The 20,987-nt window shown below is 36.2% G+C and overlaps 1 protein-coding gene across 1 annotated transcript in view; it reads left to right on the forward strand.

Moving 5' to 3' along the window:
• FBXL7 (F-box and leucine rich repeat protein 7) overlaps positions 1–20,987 on the forward strand; it is a 480,554-nt gene that overhangs the window by 142,333 nt on the left and 317,234 nt on the right. Inside the window, exon 2 of the mRNA XM_021008636.2 lies at positions 883–972. Within this exon, the coding sequence (XP_020864295.1) occupies positions 883–972 (90 nt within the window). The remainder of the gene's footprint in view (positions 1–882; positions 973–20,987) is intronic.

Below are 20,987 nucleotides of genomic sequence, written 5' to 3' on the forward strand. Positions count from 1 at the left end.
TTAGAATATCTATTTTAAGAAATACTTTTTTTTTCTCAGAAAGCATTAGACATACCATCCTGTAAGGGCCTGTGCTTTGTCTAAATTTGGCATCATCTTCATCAGGTAAAAAAATAACATCCAGTAGGCACTTAATAAATGTTTCTATCAGACCATGAGAACAATGAGGGCAGGGATCATATCTCATAAAACATTGACAAAGCCCCTTCTCCATCCCACCCCACCTAGCACATAAAATGTGCATTTAATATTTTTCCTTTTTTTTGTTTTGTTTTTGGTCTGTTTTTTTTTGTTTGTTTTTTTATTTAGGCAATTGGGGTTAAGTGACTTGCCCAGTGTCACACAGCTAGTAAGTGTCAAGTGTTTGGTCTGAGGCCAAATTTGAACTCAGGTCGTCCTGACTTCAGGGCTGGTGCTCTATCCATTGCGCCACCTAGCTGTCCCTAATTTTTTTTTCAAGTAATTAAATTGGACTATGTGAATAATCCAATATAAATTTACAGTAGAACCAATATGGCTTGTTTTGGACATAACACAAGTCAAATTATGTCCCTCTAGGAAAAAGCACATACATAAAAGAAAAGTGATAATGTTGTTCATTCAGTAAGTATATATTAAATGCCTGCTGTGTGGGCAAAGTACTGAGCTGTATGCTGGGGCTACAAATCCAGAAAGGAAACCATGCCTGCCCTCAAACCATTTAGATTCTACAGGATCAGAGCTATTTATTGAAGCATCAATTGTTTATAATACAAGTAAACCTTTGTATTATAATATCCCTTTATATAAGACTAAAAAGATAGTATGGTCCACTGGTCAGGATGTGTCTGGAGTTCTGGAGTTAAGAAATTCAACAACTTCTGCTTATTTTATTTGTCATAGGCAAAGGCAGCTCAAGCATCTCATCCGACGTGAGTTCAAGTACAGATCATACGCCGACCAAAGCTCAAAAGAATGCAGCTACCAGCGAAGGTAGGCATCTGGTCTTCATTATCTTTGGCCCTCTTTTCACAGCATTGGCTAATTTTTGGAAAGAAGATAAAATGTGTGGGGTTTGGACCTGTTCTACTGAGTGGGAGCTCATGCGATTCTTTAAAAAGGAAAAAGCTAAAGTTCTTCCAAGTGCCTTTTTTTCTTTCTTTTTCTTTATTTTTTGGATTGCTGTTGCTGTGTGTAAAAGTTGATTTGATGGGATTTAAATCTCTCATTTCCAAGGCTAATGTCGGAGTTTCATGAAAATATAATGGGCTGGTTTATAAGATCACATTGCATTGTGTATCACATTTTTCTAGGAAGGAAACTAAAATTGTGAAATCCCCGGTTTGTGCTTGATCCATCATGCCAGGAATTGTGCACCTGGATTGTGGACTTATGACAGTATGCCAAGGTCAGAGCTCTGCAGTGCACTTGATCAAAGGTGGTAGAGAAGGAGGGGGTGTTTGAATGTTATGTTAGGAAGTAAGAGAAATGTCCCATGTTGTTGGGCCTGGGACTTTTCTCATCCATATTCTTGTTGAAGAAATTGGCTTTGTTTAATCTTGGGTCCTAGAATTCCACCTCTTCCTTGCATTTGAGAAACCCTTGGCTAGTTGTTCATTTGGTTGGTGAGTGAGGGTCTAATTGTTATGACAGTAGTTATTTAAAGTAAAGTAGATCCATCTGTGGAATTTGCCTTGTTCGTTCTCAATTTAAAACAAAATTCAAAAACTCCCATTCTAACAAAGTCTTCCTTTCCAGATAAGTATTTGTATAACACTTGATCAGTTTAAAATAGCAAAATTATCTGTCTAAGCCATTAGAAACCTTCATAATTAACTAGAAATTCATGTATTTCAATCTGATTTATTTGTGAAATGGAGATGCCTTTTTCTTGGAAGTGCAATGACTTATTGATTTTTTATTTCTCTTTAAGTTTAAAAAAAACTCTTGCTATCTGTTGACCAAAACTTGAGAAATACACTGGTCTTCTTTTGCTACTTGTCTCAGACCTTATTTGGTGAGGTTTCATTTTATTTAGAACTGATGTATTAGTTAAAGATGTTTAATCTGGAATGCTTCTGATCTGGGAGGGAATGTAGTGTCATGGAAAGAGTATTGGACTTGGATTAAGGAAAGAAGTGGAATTGACCCTCTCCTCTGACACTGGCATGCTGTGTGATGCTAGGAAAGTCTTTTAAACTCCTTGAGACTCTATTTCCTCATTTGTACATTAGTGAAATTCTCCTACCATACCAACCATTTTTCTGGTGGTTGTAAGGATTAAAAGGGAGAATTGTTGTCTGGAAAATGTTTTGTAAAACTTTTTAAGGGCTATGTAATAATAGCAAACACTTAAATAGTGCTTTAGGGTTTGCAAAGTACAGGGTGTATTATCTCATTTGATCCATAATAGAGGGGATAGGTGCTCTTATTATTCTGCATTTGACAGATGAATAAACTGAGACTAAGAGGTCTGGTTCCTTGTTCAGAGTTACACAGCTATTAAGTGTCTGAGATAGTATTTGAACTCAAGGCTTCCTATTCCAAGTCCAGCATTCCACTACCTAGCTACAGAGGAATCCATTGTTTTCCTCCACTATTGCAGATCAGAAAGATTAGTCAATCCTCTTCATGAATTTCTGGGACTCAAAGTAATTCTCACAAGGTGGTAAGGAGTTTATTATTTCTGGTCTCTGAATGAAAAATACGGAATTCATTTCTGGCTCTAAACTGAAAGTCTTTCTACCTTGGTGAAGCTTGCCAGAGCTTTTGTGCTAGGTATAGACTCAGAGAACTCCCTTTCATGATGGAGTGTTGGAGTAGCGATTGAGTGGATTTAACTCTCTCTCTCTCTCTCTCTCTCTCTCTCTCTCTCTCTCTCTCTCTCTCTCTCTCTCTTTCCCCTCTCTCCATATATAAATATAGATATTATTGTTTGTCCTTCATTCTTGAAGAGGACCAAATGTGTATGTGTGCATGTATAGATAGATAGATACCTATAAAATTATATTAGGGCATTAGGGGGTATGTAAATTTCATTCATTGGTTCTTAGAACTTGTTTGAGACTGTCTCCAAACACAAACTGTATTATTTGTATCATCAGCAGTCCAGTAGTTAGTCTTATCTCTTTTTTTTCCCTGTCATTACAATTTATTTGTCTGGTTTGGAATGAAAGGAAAAATATAAAACTAAGAAGTTGTAAATTAATGTCTTTGTGTTTTTAAGTCATGACTTTCATCAGTTCCTTTATTTTTTTCTCTTATCCAAAATGAAAGACACGAACCTCTAGACTGAATCTTTGGGGGCCTGTGGGACTCTCTAAGTTTACAAATGTTTGCCTTTGTGCCTTGAAAAATTCTACAGGGACCTGAAAGTTTCATTTATTTTGTTATTCCCCTAAGAAGCTCCTTATGGCTTTTGGCTCAAGCAACATTTTATAAATTTTGTCACTATGTGTTTTCTGTCATTCTGAGGATAGAACCAGTAGAAAAATTAGCAAAATCTGAAATTCATTTGAAACAGAGTTTTTCACAACTGAGGTAAATTACTGTGGAATCTATTTCCAGCTTTTAAGTAGCAGTACGCCATCATTGTTGAAGACAGTATCCATTTCCTTCCTTGTCTGAAAATTCAAAAGAAAAGTGTTTTATGCTTCAGTGAAATTCATTTAATAAGAGTACATTTGTAAATGTATTTTATGTGCTTGCATTAAAAAAAAAATCACTGAGAATTCCAAAGAAGGTGTTGCTAATTTTAATTTGAGTCTTTGCTGTATTAACATTTATTCTGGGATTATTTGTCACATAATTGGTCCCAGAAATGGGGCTGTCACAAGGAATAGAAGGCCAGTGGCTGGTGCTAATGCACACTGCATGGACAGAGCCTCAAACCCATGTGTCTGGATCCGCTATTGGAGTTTCAAATCTCCACCCCTTCTCATACAGAAATTTTAGTTAGGTATATGACTATTCTCTCTTGATGGGAAACGTGGTTTTAGATAATAGCTGTTACATAACAGGGTCAGTTAATAGAAAGCTTAATTATGTCTTTTAGAAGGTCTACATAATGACATGTAAAGTCACGTAATGCTATTATTGGACTCATTCTGTTTTCTTCCATCTAGAAATTATTTTCATCTTCAATTGCAGCTAATAGTATGGTACATCAAGAAGCTAACAACACTTCTATATCACTCTGAGATTGTGAAGTGTTTTACATAAAAATCTCTTCACAATAATTTTCTGAGGCTATTGCCTTGGGAGCTAGGTATTATTATTATCTTCATTTTACAAATAAGGAAATTGAGGCTGAGAATAGTTAAGTGACTTTCCTAGGGCCACACAGTTATTAAGTGTGTAATATATATTATATATGCATAATATAATATAGTAATATAATAATATCTAGACAGATTGGTGGTACAGAGGAAAGAGTGTTGAGGGGTCAGAATTGAATTGAAATCCAGTCTCAAACACTAACTCTAGGACCCTGGGCAAGTCACTTAACCTAACTCTCTCAGTTTCCTCATCTGTAAAATGGGAATGATAATAGCAACTACCTTCCAGGGTTGTTGTGGGGAGCAAATGAGATAATAATTGTAAAGTGCTTAGCACAGTGCCTGGAACATTGTAAATGTTATATAAATGTTAGTGATATATTAAGTGTCTAAAGCATGATTCTGACTCAGGACCCCTTGACCCAAAGTCTAACACACTTTCCATTATGCCACCTTCCTCCTTGTCAAACTGTCCTGGGAGAACTTGGATGCAAATCCTGGCTTTATAGTTTACTGTGTGACCTTGGGCATTAACTCTTCTAAACCTTAGTATGTTGATCTATAAAATAACGTAGTTGGGAAGTTCCATGTGCCCTCTGGCTCCAAATGTTATGATTCTATGGTATGTCATGTGTGATGTTATGGTCATGGTTACTTACCTTCAGCTTCTTGATAATTGGCTGCCTTTCTGCTTTGGGTTTTTACATAACTTTTAAGAAGATTAAGATATTCGGTTTGATTAAGAATCTAAATGTTAATAGTTACATTAAAATGACATATTTTAAAGGAAAACATACACTTTTCCTGGCATGTGAGCTTTTTGAAACTACTGCAGAAGCTAGTAGCATTATTTCCAATAGTTGGGTTAGAAACATTTTTCAGCCAACTCCTGAATTGTGTCCTCCCAAGGGGGTTTTAACAACAATTCATTGCTAACTCCAGGAGTGGGGATAAATATGTAACAGGGTTGGGGGAAAGTGATGTTCAGATCAGGAGAGACCATTCCAGAAATTTTTTGGAAGAGTCCATTACTTTTTTTTAAAATTCATAACTGACTTTTGATCATTTCAGAATTCAAATTCTGTATTTATTTATTAACTACCTACTACATGCAAGGCAGTATGCTAGGGTTTATGGATATAAAAGTCCAAAAATGGCTATCCCTGCCCTCAAGGAACTTACATATTACTGGGGATTAATGGAGCAGAGGGAAATAAGTATAACACAAAGTAAGGAATAATGGGAGGAGAAGGAGTTCCAGAAAGATTTCTCTAGGACGTTTTGAGGATGAGAGAGAATACTTTTAACTGGGAGGATCAGGAGAAATGGCAGCCACGTTGAGCCTTCAGGAAGATAAGATTCTGAAAGTCAGACACCATATTGAGCTCAGGGCACAAGTAGAATTTTAGCTTGTCTAACCTGAAGTGCATAGAGTGATGTGAAATAAGACTTGAAAGTTAGGTTGGAGCCATTTTTGGATAATATTATTACCAGCCTTGTTGTTGTTGTTGTTATTGTTTCCCAGAGGCAAAAGGCAACTACTGAAGGGTTTTGAATAGAGGAATGATGTGATCAGATTATGAGCATTATTTTTGGCAGGTGTGGGAAGGATATATTGGAGAAGGTAGAAATTGAAGGTGAGAAGATGATTTTAAGGGCGTTAGAATAATCCAAGTGAGAGGTGAAGAGGACTTGAAGTAGGGTAATGATGATGATAGCAGAGAAAAGGAGGAAAATAGAAGAAATGTGAACAATTTCAGATTGACAGGACTTGGTAACTGATTGTATTTGGGGCTTAAGGGAGAGAGAAAAGTCAAGACTAATTTTTATGTTTCAGACCCAAAGGGAACAGAGAGGATTGCTGTACCATCAACAGAAATAGGGAACTTTTGAGCAAGAGAAGGAGAATTTAGGACAGTATTGATAAGTTCAATACATGCTGAATTTTATCAACAAAGATCTAAATGGGAGTGATGATAGCTCCTTTGAAAAATATGCCTCCAACTCTAAGAGGACAACCATAGTTAGGAGGCTTAGGGAAGGAGCAAGCATGTCAAGATGGAAGGTTTCACATGTCACCCCTTTCCCATTCATAGGCTCATGGAAGCCTGGGATTTGGAGCTAGAAGGGAACTTAGAAGTCATTTTGTCAGCTTCCTAGTTTTATAGATAGGCTCAAAGAGGTTAAATATCTTCCCCATCATGACAGTGTTTGCATGATAGGATTTAGGACTTCTGGAATAAGAAGCCTTCTTATATACAGATTCTTTATGTTTGAGTTCTCCCATTTCCCATAAAGTTTTTGGAGATACATTGGGAGCACAGAACTAAAAGTGTTTCCAAACTTCTCTTTGCCTTCTGTTTCTGTGAATTGTTTCCAACCTCAGCTCAGATTTAAGCTATTTCTAGCACTTGGATCTAACGTGCAAGGCATTGCATTTATTTGCTTCAACACTGCTTCTCTTTTGGTGACTTGTGTCCCTGTTGCTGGATTCAGTCTTTGGACAAGGTTGCCAACTATTCAAACCAAGATGAAGTTGTTTTCTTATTTCATGAATGGTAACCATTGCACTATAATTTATATGTGTTGTCTCATTGTTAGGATGGTAGTTTAGACATGATGGTCATATTTCCTTCTGATATTTGTATGAAAATAATTTCTCAAGCTTAGCATCAAGACTCTAAGTCCATACTCAAAGATTTCTCTAAACTCCATTACATGCCTTGTGACAGAATTCCTGATTTCCCCACTCTGCAAGGGTGCAGGGAGCATAAATATATAACACTGGAGGTTTTCCATTACTCCTGCATAATCTCTATTCTATCATTGCAAAGCATAGCCTAATTCTTTCCAGTTGTTCTGTTCCTATTCTCCTTTCCTCTTTTCTCCTGCCCTTTTCCTTCATCCCTTGTTCTCTCTGTCTTTCTCTCTGTCTGTCTCTGACTCTCTCTCTCTCTCTCTCTCTCTCTCTCTCCTCTCTCTGTCTCCTCTCTGTCTCTCTCTCCTCCACTAGAAATTACTGCAACACTGAAAGCCATATCCTTGCCCAAGGCATACAGGAAGTATGCATAGAACTGAGTATAACCTGGTGCTTTCAGGCCCAGTCAATTTACATTAGGTCGGGAAGAGGAATTTTAGTAACACAGCAAGTGATTTAGTCTCAAATCTGTTGGACATAAGGATTACGTGTGATGCAAGGTAGGATTTTTCTTTGATAAGTCAGGCTCCCTACCTTGCCTGAGAAAAAAGAAATATTTAGTTCAAACAATAACTTTAAGTGAATGATGGAGAACAAATAGCTTCCTGTTAACCAACGTAAGATAAAATCTTGGTTAAGCCACCTAGTGACATTGTAAAGATTCAACTATAAACATAGGAAAAATTAATCTGAGTGACTAAAAAGTGTGATTTAATAATTGAACAGTTTAATAATTAAGCTTAAAGTTAGTTTTTAAGAGCTGGTCAAATTTTTAAGAACTTTGAAATCTGTGTTTTATCATCGTCTTCTGAACATGGTCTTATTTACAAATCTCAGCTGTCATAGTGCTGCTTACATAGAGGTGATATACTTCTTGTTGTGGTTGTATGGTGTGTGTGTGTGTGTGTGTGTGTGTGTGTGTGTGTGTGTGTGTGGTTTGTCCTTTGTTCTCGAATAGCACCACGACATCAGGACAAACCACAACCTGTGAGTAGTCTGAGCTGCCTCAATGGGTTGGGAAGAGGGAAGACAGCTCATCTCCAATACTTCTTGAATAGGTAGAAGAAAGCCCAGATTATCAATGGCCACTAGACTCCTTTGTGAATGAGAAAGAGGAAATATCTCATCTCTGAATATGTAGGTATTTTTTAAGTTATTTGGAAATGGGCAAATAATCTGAAGTTGACAGTGGATTTTGAAATAGCTCTTTACCAGTTCTTCTTTGTAAGTGTCTCAGTGAAATTATCAGCGAATTGTATTATTCAAAAGGCCATTTTAATTAGCTCCCTAAAAAAAATTTTAGATGTTTTATAAGAAAAGTGTAAATGTGGATGATTTATGAAGGCCCAGGATACTTTCCCTTGAAGCAAAAGTACTTATACAGTTGCATCTTTTGCAGGCCTGAATGCAGCTAATTCTCATTTCAATGATTTTGGAAATGTTTGGGCATCTGGCTTTAATGATTATTTTTTAGATCTTGTTAGATTTCAAGGCTAGTAAGCAAGACTTTGTCTGCCCTGCTTGCTCTCTCAGAACCCAGGACATTCTTTGTACTCGATGGCAAGCACACATTGTTTCCAGGAGCTCTTAGTATTATTCCACAGGTCCATCCCACAGTGGCCTGAGACAGAGATTTCCATGGTTAGAGGACCTTTTTTTTCCCCCAGATCCAGTGCCCAGCTGTGCAGTTTAATATTGGATTTTGGATTTGATCACTCAAAATTCCCTTTTAAAAAAGGTACTCATAAAATGGCAAAGTTTTTCCTGACTTTAGGAAGCTTTAAGAAGTGAGGAACTTACTGAAAAAATAAATCTGATTCTATTTTTATCTATATAAATAATTTGTTGATTGATGTAGTAAGAAGAATAGGTAGCATGTATATAACACTTTAAGATTTGACAGTGTCTGCACATATGATCTTATTTGATCCTCACAACAACCCTATTGACCAAAAACCCTTCAAACTTTTCATCCTTGTGCTTCAGCTTTAACCATACAAAAAAAAATCATTGAAAACTGAAACTATTCCTTCAAAAAGGCGAAGACAATTGAAGAATTGAAATCTGTTGAGAGAAGATAGAATTAACAAGGGCACAGGAAGAAGGAAGAAAAAGATAAGAAATAAAGAAAGGAAGGAAATGAGGCTCAAGAAATCCACTGGTTAACAGTCATAAACTGTCTTCTTAGGTCCCTGGGCAGCTATGGAAGGGACCATAACTGTGGAGATGTAAATGAAGAAAAATTCCCCTCTGTAAAGAAGGTGGTCAAATAACATTAGAAGTACCTTCTTGTGTTTTTCCAAAACAATTGAAGTACCATTCAGAAGTAATCTATACTCTTTTGGCCACTCATTGTGCCGAATGTTTGGCAAGTAAGCTAATAGGTCAGTGTTTCTTGAACTAGAGTCCTTCACAGTCCGACTTATGTTCCATGTGTAAGTTGCAGAAAGTATGTGTGGTATAATGGATAAGAGTAGTGGATTTGGAGTCAGGAAGAACTGAGTTCAAATCCCATCCTTGAGGCTTCTTCCAAGCTTTGTCATGACCAGAATCTCACTTAACCACTTAATTAACACCAATTTCCTTCTCTGTAAAATGGGAATGATAATAAAACCTGTATATCTACCAAGTGGGGTTATTTTAAAGCTCAAATTAATAATTTAAGAACTCCAAACAGTTATAATTAAGTTGTAAATTACAGTAATTCTTCCAGAACATTTAAGGCTTGTATTAAATATATTAAAATAAGGCATTGTCAATATGGATCATAAATAAAGCACATTGCCTTCTCTAATAGATTTCTCTGCACCTTCCAGCACTAGTACTGTGCTCTATACTTAAGTAGGTGTTACATAAATTTTGGCTGAATTGAAACGTTTATGGAGTTGTTTATAAATTATCCTAATTTGGCCCATTGGTTGCCAGAAGTTCAAACACTGGACTGAAAACCTGGAGTATAAAATAAAATACTAAATATCATCTCAGGCTCCAGTTTATTTTCCTCCCAGAGTCACTCTTCCATACAAGGCTACCAAATGGCAAATGTGAGGCTTCTAATTTAAGGACATTAGGTTTTTAGGCAATGGTTATGTTTTAAAAATCAGAATTACAAATGGGAAAGAAAGTTCTGCCAGTACATCCAAATTATGAAAGAAAATTGTGTTCTAATCCTGACTATTTATTACTACCTCTTACCCAATATCGCACACAATATCACAATTAGATACCATAAAATAACTGCTTTAAACAAATAATTTATTTCAAGCATGAGTAAACTATTACATGTAATTAAACATGATTCTAAATTTTATCAGTTATCAGTTGTGAAAAACATTTTCAATCTATTCACAGAATGTACTGAACAAACATTTATTGAACGAATGTATGAACAATTAAATTCAAAAATAATTTATTGGATTGCATTATAATAAAACACTGTGCAAGTTATGGTGTGGGTCTAATAGAGTATAAGGCCTGGTTTTTAACTTTGCAAAATTTATGATCTCACAGTGAAGAGAAACCTCTCTGTATATATGACATAGCTAAATAACAAGGCAAGACAAAAGTATGAGTAAGTACCAAAGTGTACAATGATGATAATATAGAAATAATGAAATGAATGAAAAAGTCTTGAATACTTATTATGTTCCAAATATTATGATAAGCAAACAATTAGGAAAGTGAGCTGTCTCCTGCTCTTACTGACCTTTCATTCTAATATGAGATTATGACACACGTAGGAAGGTTCTTCTGCAGGGCACATATCAAAAGAAGGGTGATGAGGCCAATGGGAGCAGGTCCTGAGGATATGTAAAAGCCCACAGATCTCAGCAGTCCCCAAGATGTGATCTGATGAAAACAGAGAACAAGACTGTCATTTATTCTCATTCCATAACTCTATACGGGCACCTTACCTAACTTTATGCAAGGTAGGCTGTTGTTATCATTTTTGGTTTCCATGTTGCACTATTAAGCAGCATCAAGTACAGTTCCTTGAATCCTGAATATAATAGCCACTTAATCGATGTTAGATTTTTTTAGTTGAATTAATTCATTTGAGTTTGGAGGCATCTGAAATTCCCACATCTATTTCATATAAGCTGATGTCTACACATGCTTCCTCTATTCTGCATTAGGGATTTTTTTTTTAAAGCTAAAGCAAGGGCCTTTTCATTTTTCCTTATTAAATCTTATCCATTTAGATGTGTGATCTTTCATTCTAGCCTGTCAGGATTTTTTTAGATCTCAGCTCTCATCCTGTGTGTGTTTAGAAAGGTTAATTTGAACAGCATAAGCAGGTTGAAAAGTTACTTCAAAAATCCAGAGATAATGTTTCCATTTGAAATACTTAATGCCTTTTTTTCTTTGTACTTGTACTTTGATAGACCCAACATAAAGAATGAACTTGTATCATTTAGATTTTACATGAATTTACATCAAAATGAAGATAAAACCATTGTCATAAATCACCATCCTCTTTGTACCTGATTTTTGAAAAAAAAAGTTTTTAAGATGAGGCATTAATAAAATTTTATATGACAGTTCCATTGGTTTTATTATATGTCATGTAGATAAAGAATATAAAGGGAGGATGCAAGATTGTGGAACAAATAATGTTATCATTATAAGTGGTGTCCTTGTGTAGTCATAGGCAAAGGCTGACCCTAGAAATCAGGTTAATGCATCTGTTTACTTTTTCCTGAGGATGGACTAGCTTCCCCAGGAAGTCCCAGCTTCCCAGGAATGTTATGATGATTAATTAAATGATAAAGGCAAAACTTTTTGATTTTTCTGGTACAACCTTTGTACTCCACATTCTCTAGAAACAGGAAATCCACCTGGGATATTTGTTGATGCTATGTAGCTTCATAATAAGTAGAGTGTAATGTTTTTCATTTAAGACCTGTTTACAAAATATGTTTAAAATAGCTGTAAAGCCCCAGAAGGTGCTTACCAACACACTTGGTAATTGTAAATTAATAAATACATCACAATAAATATAAATACATGTATCATGTTGTTGTTGTTTAGTCATTTTCCAGTAGTGTCCAACTCTTTGTGAGCCCATTTGGGGTTTTCTTGGCAAAGATACTAGGGTGGTTTACTATTTCCTTCTCCAGCTCATTTTCCAGATGAAGAAAGTGAGACACACAGGGTTAAGAGACTTGCTTAGGATCACATACCTAGTAAGTATCTGAGGCTGGTTTTAAACTCAGGTCTTCCTGACTCCAGGCCCAGCTCTCTATCCACTGAACCACCTAGCTACCCCTATCATGTGATATATGAGCCATATCTTTCACTTACTAGCATGCTGGACAATTCAGTTCATTTGGATTCAAAAGCATTTATTTAATGTCTACAGTATGTAAGGCACTTAGGTAAGCACTAAGGATACTAAGATAAAAATATGTCATAGCCCTATTCTCAAAGAATTTACAGTGTATTGGGAGAAGGGTAGCCTCTCCCATAATCATAGCTGTAACTCAAATCTAATATGATGAATGCAGAAGAGAAGTCTGAAATTAACATGGGAGATCAAGGTGGAAGGGAACATTTCTGGCTGGGGATTGGAATGGATCCTACAGTCTTATATGGAGATGTAGCACCGAAGCTAGGTCTGGAAGAAAGAGAAAAATTTCAGTAAGCCAGAAAGAGAGGAGGTGCCTGTTCCAGACATGGGGAATGTATGCATATATTCATAGATTCAGAGATGTCAGGACAAGATCAAGCAATAGTGAGTAGTTCTTGGCTGGAGCATAGAGTACATAAAAATGACTAACTAATATGAACTAAGGCCAAAAAGGTAGGTTAAAATCAGATTACTGAGGAGAAGGACTGCTATGATAAGGAACTTGTAGTTTGGTGGATAGAGCACCAGCCTTGAGTCAGGAAGATTCATCTTCATGAGTTCAAATCTGGCCTCAGACACATACTAGCTGTGTGACCCTGGGCAAGTCATTTAATCCTGTTTGCTTCAGTTTCCTCATCTATAAAATGAGCTGGAGAAGGAAATGGCGAACTACTCCAGTATCTTTGCCAAGAAAACTCCAAGTCTGATCACAAAGAGTCGGACACAACTGAAATGACTGAACAACAACAACAAAAGTTTGGTCAGTATATGAAGGGGGAAACTGCTGAAGGTTTTAATGTCATCAAAACAGTTAAGAAGATCATTTTGGCAGCTCTATGAAGGGGCATTGGATAAAGAAGAAAGAACCACAGTAAAGGTGGTCAATTAGGTTATTTCAGTATTTAGGGTGGGAGTTGTTCAGAGAAGGAAAAAGAGGAGACAGATTTAACAAAAGATTTTCAGGGTAGAAAACACAGGAGTCGATGACTGATTGGATGTAGTTTCAAGTCTGAGCAACTTTGGTTAGAAAAAAATCCATTATAGTATTCTGGATATTTGAAAGGGGATTTCAACAAATACGTCTTAAGCAACTATTATTTGCAAGGGCTCTGTGCTAGGTAATATTCTGTCCTGGAGCTTACATTCTACTGAGGGGCAAGAAGAGGAGGGAGGGGTGGGAGAGATACAACGTATTCACAGATAAGCAAACATAGAAAGTAGTAACATACACTAACAGGGTGAACTACCAAATTGTGAAGGGTATCAGGAGCTTAAATCATGTTGCCAAACAAAATTAAGTGGGTAATTAAAGCTGTTATGCAGGCATTTAAAATACCACTTTCCCTCCTCCGCAAAAAACAAAAACAAAAACCTTCTTCATGCAATATCCAGATCAATTTAAGGAGAAAATATTTTAGAGCCTGACTTGCCAGAAAATTAACTGAATTCTTCATTTTGCTTGGAAGGATGAGATTCTGTCTATTTCTCCCCAGTAGTGGAATAATAATAATAATAATAGTAAATAGCACCGTGTCTAATTTGTAAAAGATACTCATTCTATATTTGCTGATCAACTATTTGATAATAAGGACACTAAATTAGTAACATTGGCAGTTTGTGTTGGCAAATATACTAAAGAATTTACTTTATGTTTTATAAGCATAGTCTCAGCCCAAGCTGATTTCCATGGACTTTTCATGTTTTATATTTCATCCTCATCTAGGTAGGGTAAAATGAAATCCTCAGCACTCTCACTGTAAATATGATCCGTGAAGACATCTAAATAGGGCTTTTAGGTGGGAGAAATATCTAGATTTCTTCAACAGTACTATTCATTCTGTGAAGGAAGCTTACAATCTAAAAAGAGTTAGTCATTTGTTATAATAACAGGATGTAGAATAGAATCTTTCCAACTGAGATAAAGTTGATATTCAGTTCAATTCAACAAACATTAAGTGCTTATTATGTGTGATGCATTATGTTGGATCAGTGAATAGGACTTTCATTGCTTGCTGATCAACCTGATATGGGGGTAACTGTTTTAATTCTGGTGCAATGAATAGAGTTAGCAAAGAGGAAGTGATGGTATAATAGACAAGCACTAAACTGAAGATAAAGAAGTCCTGGTTTTTCATTTTTGGGGGTGGGGTTCTTTGTTTTGTTTTGGTTTTTTCCACACAGTGGGTGTATGATCTTAGACAAGTCATTTCACCTATATGGTTTTGCTATGATAAAATGAGGAAGTAGGTTGGGTGGTTTGAACTTCATGCTTTCTGATATCCCTTTCAGGTAGTAGAGTCTATAATTCTAGATTTCTTTACCAAGAAATATTTCTAAATAGGAATTTAGTAGGCTGGCCAGACTTGCCAGATATGACCCTGAGGGAACAGAGAAAGGGTTTCCTTTTTTTTTCCTTCACATCACATCATTACTGAATAGAAGACCATGTGTATGTATATGTCACATAGAGCAGTACAGTGAAGCCATGGTTCTTTTACCCCTTTATTGAAGACCTTAAAGGGAAAATGGGTCTCTCCATAAGCTATAGTTAGTACGTGAAAGACTTGGATCTTAAAAGCAACATGGAGTCAATATTATAATAACAATAATATAGAAGAAATACAATGAAAATAACTAACATTTTATAGCACTTACTACGTGCCAGGCACTGTGCTAAGTACTTTACAATTACTGTCTTATTTAATCTTCACAACAATCCTGAGAGAGGTTTTATTATCTCCATTTTGTAGATCAGAAAACTGAGGCAAACAGAGGTTAAATGACTTACGTAGAATTACACATCTAGCAATTGTGGACTGAGACTAGTTTTGTAACTTGTCTTCTTCATTCCAGGCCCCAGTGCTCTATCCACTGGGCCACCTAGCTGCCCCAAGAATAAGATGAGCTTCAGAAATTGGTTAGTGCTATGATTTAGCTTTTATAAAAGTCATGGAAACATGTCACTGGTCTGCTTTAAGTGGCCTTCTGGATTTGAGAAAAGCAAAAATAGCTATCTTAAGGAAAGATGTGTATCTTTACAAGAAAAGAAGCCTAAACTGAAGATAATGCTTCTATTTTGGCATTTCTGTTTTTAAAAAAATTAAGCCAAAGGAAAGTTTGTTAACTTGGTCATGAAAACTGGCTTTATAAATAGCCCGATTCCCTGATGTTTATTATTCTAGATCATGAGTGAGATTAGTTTATAAATCTAAAATTCTGGGGCCATTTAGTATTTTTTTGAAGCTTAAGGGAAAAGATAAGTGTTCTCTTTTTTTTTTCTAACAATTTTCTAATCTGTTGGGAAATGTAGAAGGTTTGGACTAATAGATGCAATATTTCATAGCACAAAACAACAAAATTAGAGGCCTGGGGCTATCTCTAGTGAAAGGAGAGAAATGATGGCTTCAGTTTATTGACATTAAAAGGTCTCAATTGGCTGGTCAAAAAGCAGCACTAATGCTTGGGTATTCCTGGGGTCAATGAATTTGTTAAGAAGACATGAAAAGCAATCATAAAGGAATAAAAAAAAGCATGATTTTTTTTTCTCTTTCCATAAAATGATTCCATAGCTGACATTGACCCCAGACTGATTTTCATAAAATAAATCAGATCAATTATTATCATCCAGAGAGAGACAAGTACTGTATGCCATATTCAGAGGGAGTATTATCTACATAGAGAGGTTATTGGAAAGTAAAATTTGGCCCTTGATCCTGGAGATTTGCATAGGGCAAAAACTGTCTTGGAGGAAACTTAGGAAAAATAACATAAGAACCATGATTGATAATCTTGATAGCTATCTTCACCCCCTCCATTTTCTACCTTGCCATTCCTACTGCTGCTGTTGCTCTTTGGCCCAAATTGGCCATGTCTGAAAGGAGATGAGCTATTCATCTCTCTTTTCCCTAGGACTCTGCATCCTCATCTTCAACCAGGTCATTTCCCACCCTATGTCTGTAAGTTTATCCTCTCCCTGCTCCTACTCCAACCTTCTGAGAATGCTAATCAAGTCACCACTGCTACTATCTCTAGAAAAAGTATGTTAATGTATTGTTCTAAAGTTCTACTCCTCATCTTTGAGATTCCCAGACCATAATTTCCTTCCCTAGTTTTGCTTCATTAGAATGTAAGCTTCCTAAAAGCAGGGACTATCTCCTTTCCTTTTTGTATCTGCAGCACTTAAATGCTCAGACCATCAACTTGAGAAACATGGAAAAATCCTTCAGAATTATAAAGTATGAGCAAGAAATTGAAGCTCATTGGGGCACTGGTAATGTTTATTTCATAACTATTTCTTATAGGCAATAGCAATATTAGAAGAGAAAGGAAGACATCAGAATTAGAGAGTTGGATAAGATGATAGTATAGGAACACTAGAATTGACTTACAGGATCATGGCTTAAACTGAAGGAATCGTAGAAATTTAAATTGGAAAGGGCCTCAGACAATATCTAAACTCTGTGAGAAGCATGAATTAACTTTATGTTATCCATATTGGAATACTGACTACTGACATATCAGACATGATCACCATATCAAGGGTTTTGTTGTTGTTTTGCTTAGCTGTTTACTATTGTTGTTGTCATTGTCATCATTTTTGTTAAAAAGGAAGGATTGGGGGAGATGAGGGTGTCATTGGAAAATGACAGGAATTTTTTTTTAAATCAGTCAACAAATGTTTATTAAGCACTACTATGTGTCAGGAAATGTGCTAGACGCTAGAGAACCAAAGACAAAGAGTGAAATAATTTCCACTCGTGAGGACCTTGTATTCTAGTGGGGGAGATAGCAAGTACATGTACATTCACACAGATATACACATATACACACATGCATATATGTATTATACTTATTATGTAAATATGCATTGAATACATACAAATACCTAGAAAGTAGTTAATTGCAAGGTAATTTGGGAGGGAAGGCATTAACATTCAGGGAAAACAAGAGTAGGCTTCATGAAGAATATTGTGCTTGAGCTACATCTTAAGGGCAAAAGAAGGACTCTACGGCAGGGATGGAGTATATTCCAGGCATGTGAGACTGCCAGGAAAGTAATCTGTGGATAAAGATGGCATATTGTATATGAGGAAAAGAGTAAAGGCCAGTTTGTCTGGATTACAGACTATGGAAGGGTGAGCAAAGTCAGTGAAGTTAGAAAGATAGGTTGGGGCCAGGTTGTGGACTTTAAAAGCTAAATGGCAGGTTATATTTTATTCCAAGGCAATAGGAAGCAATCAGAGTTGATTGAGTTGAGGAATAAGATGGTGAGCAAGGATGTGTGGGATGGGGAGTGTAGAGGGTGTGTAGTGGGGAGACTGTTAAAATAGTCTAGACGAGAGGGGGGTGATAGCTGTGTGAGTGGAAAAAAGGAGTCAGTTGTGACAGAATTTATGAAGGTAGAAATGGCATCCCTGACTAACCTTAATTCCAGTTTAAAATAAGTTACTAGACTTTTAGATCAAGGGAATCCAGCAAATATGTATCACATATACATATATATGTATATAATATATGTATGTGTTTTTTATATGTATATAGATATAGATATTGATATAGATACATTTTGCCTAGATTTTAGTAAAGCATTTGACAAAGCATCTGGTAATTCTTGTCAACAAGATGGCCACATGTTGACTAGATTATATTGCAATTAGATGGAGTTAGCACAGGTTGAATAGCTATATCCAGAGAGTAGTCATTAATGGTTCAATGTCATCATGAAAAGAGGTCTACAGTAATGGGCTACAAGACTGTGTGTGGCTCTGTGATATTTAACATTTTTAATCGATGAATTGGTTAAAGGCATAAATGACATGCTGTACTTACAGATTTTGCACCTTATTCCTTTTTATTTATTATAATTCCAGCCAAGTTTCCTATCTTGCTTAAACTAGATATTCTATCTTCTGCATCTATGCTTTATAATGTTTAGCTTATCTCCCTTGTCTGTAATGCCCTCCCTTTTATGTCTGTTCTGCAGACTCCTTGGCTTCATCTGAAGTTCTTCTTTGGGAGCATTTATTACAGGAAACTGTCTTGATCTCCTTAGTTAGGTCAAGGATTCTTAAACTTTTTTTTTGTTTCATGGACCCCTTTGGCAGTCTGGTGCAGTGTTTGAACCCCTTCTCAGAAGAATATTCTTAATGCATCAAATAAAATGCATAGGATACAAAGAAAGCCAATTATTTTGAAGCAATTTTCAAAACATTTTAAAAACTAACTTCAGGGACTCTCAGTTAAGAACCTCTGCCATTAATGTTAGTATCTTTGGCTGCCTCAAATTATATTTTATTTACTTGTCTGTGATGTACAATGCAAGGTGCTTTTACAATAAGAACAGCTTATCGTTTTATTTTGTATCCTTAGTGCCTAGCAAGTTCCAGAACATAGTAAGCATTTAATCAAGTACATGAACTGAACTGAATAACGTCATGATATGAGTTATACCTAGCAAATCTGATGACAGAGTTAGAACACAAAAAGATCTTGACAGACTAGAATATTGCACTGAATCTAGTAAGATGAGAAGTCATAGGGATAAATGCCAAGCCCAATATTTAGTTTGAGAAAATCAATTTCATAGGCACAAGATACAGGACATAGTTCTACAGTTTGTCTCAAAGGAACCTGGGCTTTTTCTTTTGTTTTGTTTTTTAATTGATTACAGGCACTTTTGAGTCAATATTGTGATATCTGTGGCAACAACAGGAACAACTAATGTGATTTTAAGATGTATATGTCATCCTGATCTACTGTGCTATCACTGTATAACATAGAGTGTACCTTGTTTAATTGTGGTACACATGTGATGATAAATTCTAGGTAGATGACTCCCAAATCTGTATTTTAAATTCTAATCTGTCCTGACCTTTAGTTTTGCATTACTAGTTATCTGATAGATTTTTTCCACCTGGATGTGATAGGCATCTCAGCCTCAAGAGGTCAGAAATAGAATTACCTTTTCTCCTCCAGACTTTCTTATTTCTGTTGATGGAACCAGCATCCTTTTAGTCACCTATTTTCAACCCCAGAACCATCCTGGACCCTTCCCTTTCCTTTAATCACCATCTCCAGTCAGTTGCCAAACTTGTTGATCCCATCTCCACGTCTCTTGAATCTGTTCCTTTCTCTTCCTTCATATAGCCTCTAACCAAGTCAGTTCATCAGCTTTTGTCTGAACCATTTCAACAGCTTCTTAATTTTCCTCATTTCTCTCTTCTCCTATCCGTCCTCCATAAGCTTCCAAACTTATATGACTAAAATACAAATCTGAAGGTGGACTCCGCCTTCCCACTGAGAGCCACAGTGGCTGCTCATTGCTTCTAGGCTAAAACACGAACTTGTCTCGTATTTAAAGCTCTCTATAATCTCGCTCTCACCTACTTTTCTAGCCTTAAGACATATTTCATTTTGCAGATTCTGAGTTCCATTCAAACTGACCTGTATTTATATCCTCTCTTCCTCTGAACAAGTGGCTCTCCATATCTGTCACCTCTTATAATTCCTAGCTTCCTTCAGAGCACAGTTCCAGTAGAACTTCATAGGGGAGGTATTTCCTGATCTTTGTCCTTACCCCAGCCCCAGGCATAACACTTTGGAATTGCTTTTAATTGCTGTATATTTGGCTACTTGTAAACATACTGTATTATCCCCTAGAAAAAAGGTAAGTTCTTTGAAGACAGTAACAGTTTGATTTTTTTTTTTTGCCTTTGTATCCCTAGTCTTTAGCGAAGCACCTTGTGTACCGTAGGAGTTTCCTAACTGTTCAATTAGGCTAAATTGAATTCACATGAGGGTTAATTGAAGCAACTGGGAATGTTTAACCTGGAGGAGACTTGGGAGAAAGAAAGTATGTGATATGCATCTTGGTGTATTTGAAGAGCTCTTAGCTGAATGAAGTATATCATACTTGTTCTGCTTGCCCCCAAAATCGAGATCTAGGAACAATGTCTAGAAGTTGCAAACAGGCAGATTTCCAGTTGATATAAAGAAAACCTTCCTAAAACTTAATTTAAAAGCTAAGTGAGCTACCTCAGGATAGAACAGACTTCTCACTGACAGTCTTTATGTAAAGGCTGGATGATAACTTTGGAGTATATTTTGGAAAGATTTCCTGTTAAGATGCAGTTTGGATGAGATTGCCTTAGAGGGACCTTGCAGTTCTGAAATTGATTCTGTGATTCTTTAAACTATAGGCCAGGAATCTTCACATTGATTCCTGGAAAAATTTCTAAAATGAGTTATTAAACAGATGCCTTGTGAACATTTAGAAAGGGAAGCAGTGATAATTACAAGCCACAATGGGTTCATTAAAAACAAGTCATGCTAGACTAATTTAATTTCCTTTTCTTGACAGGGTTGCTTAGACTGGGTAGATCAGGGAAATGCTATAGACATTGCATATCTCATTTTCTGTAAAGTATTTGACAAGGCCTTTCAGAATATCCTAATGGATTAAATGGAAAAGGTATGGCCTAGGCTATAGTACAGTTGAGTATATTTGCAACTGCTTCACTGATTATACCTAAGGAATGTTGATGGATGGACAAATGTTACCAAAGCCAAAGTAGGTCACTATGGATAGTGAAAGGGCTCAAAGCCATGTCATTCAAGTTGAAGAAACAAGAGATATTTCATCTGAAGAAAGGAAGATTTAGAGAAATTTGTCATCCTCAAGTGA

The sequence above is a fragment of the Phascolarctos cinereus genome, unplaced genomic scaffold, assembly GCF_003287225.1.
Source record: "Phascolarctos cinereus isolate Bilbo 61053 unplaced genomic scaffold, phaCin_HiC Scaffold_4;HRSCAF=312, whole genome shotgun sequence".
NCBI lineage: Eukaryota > Metazoa > Chordata > Mammalia > Diprotodontia > Phascolarctidae > Phascolarctos > Phascolarctos cinereus.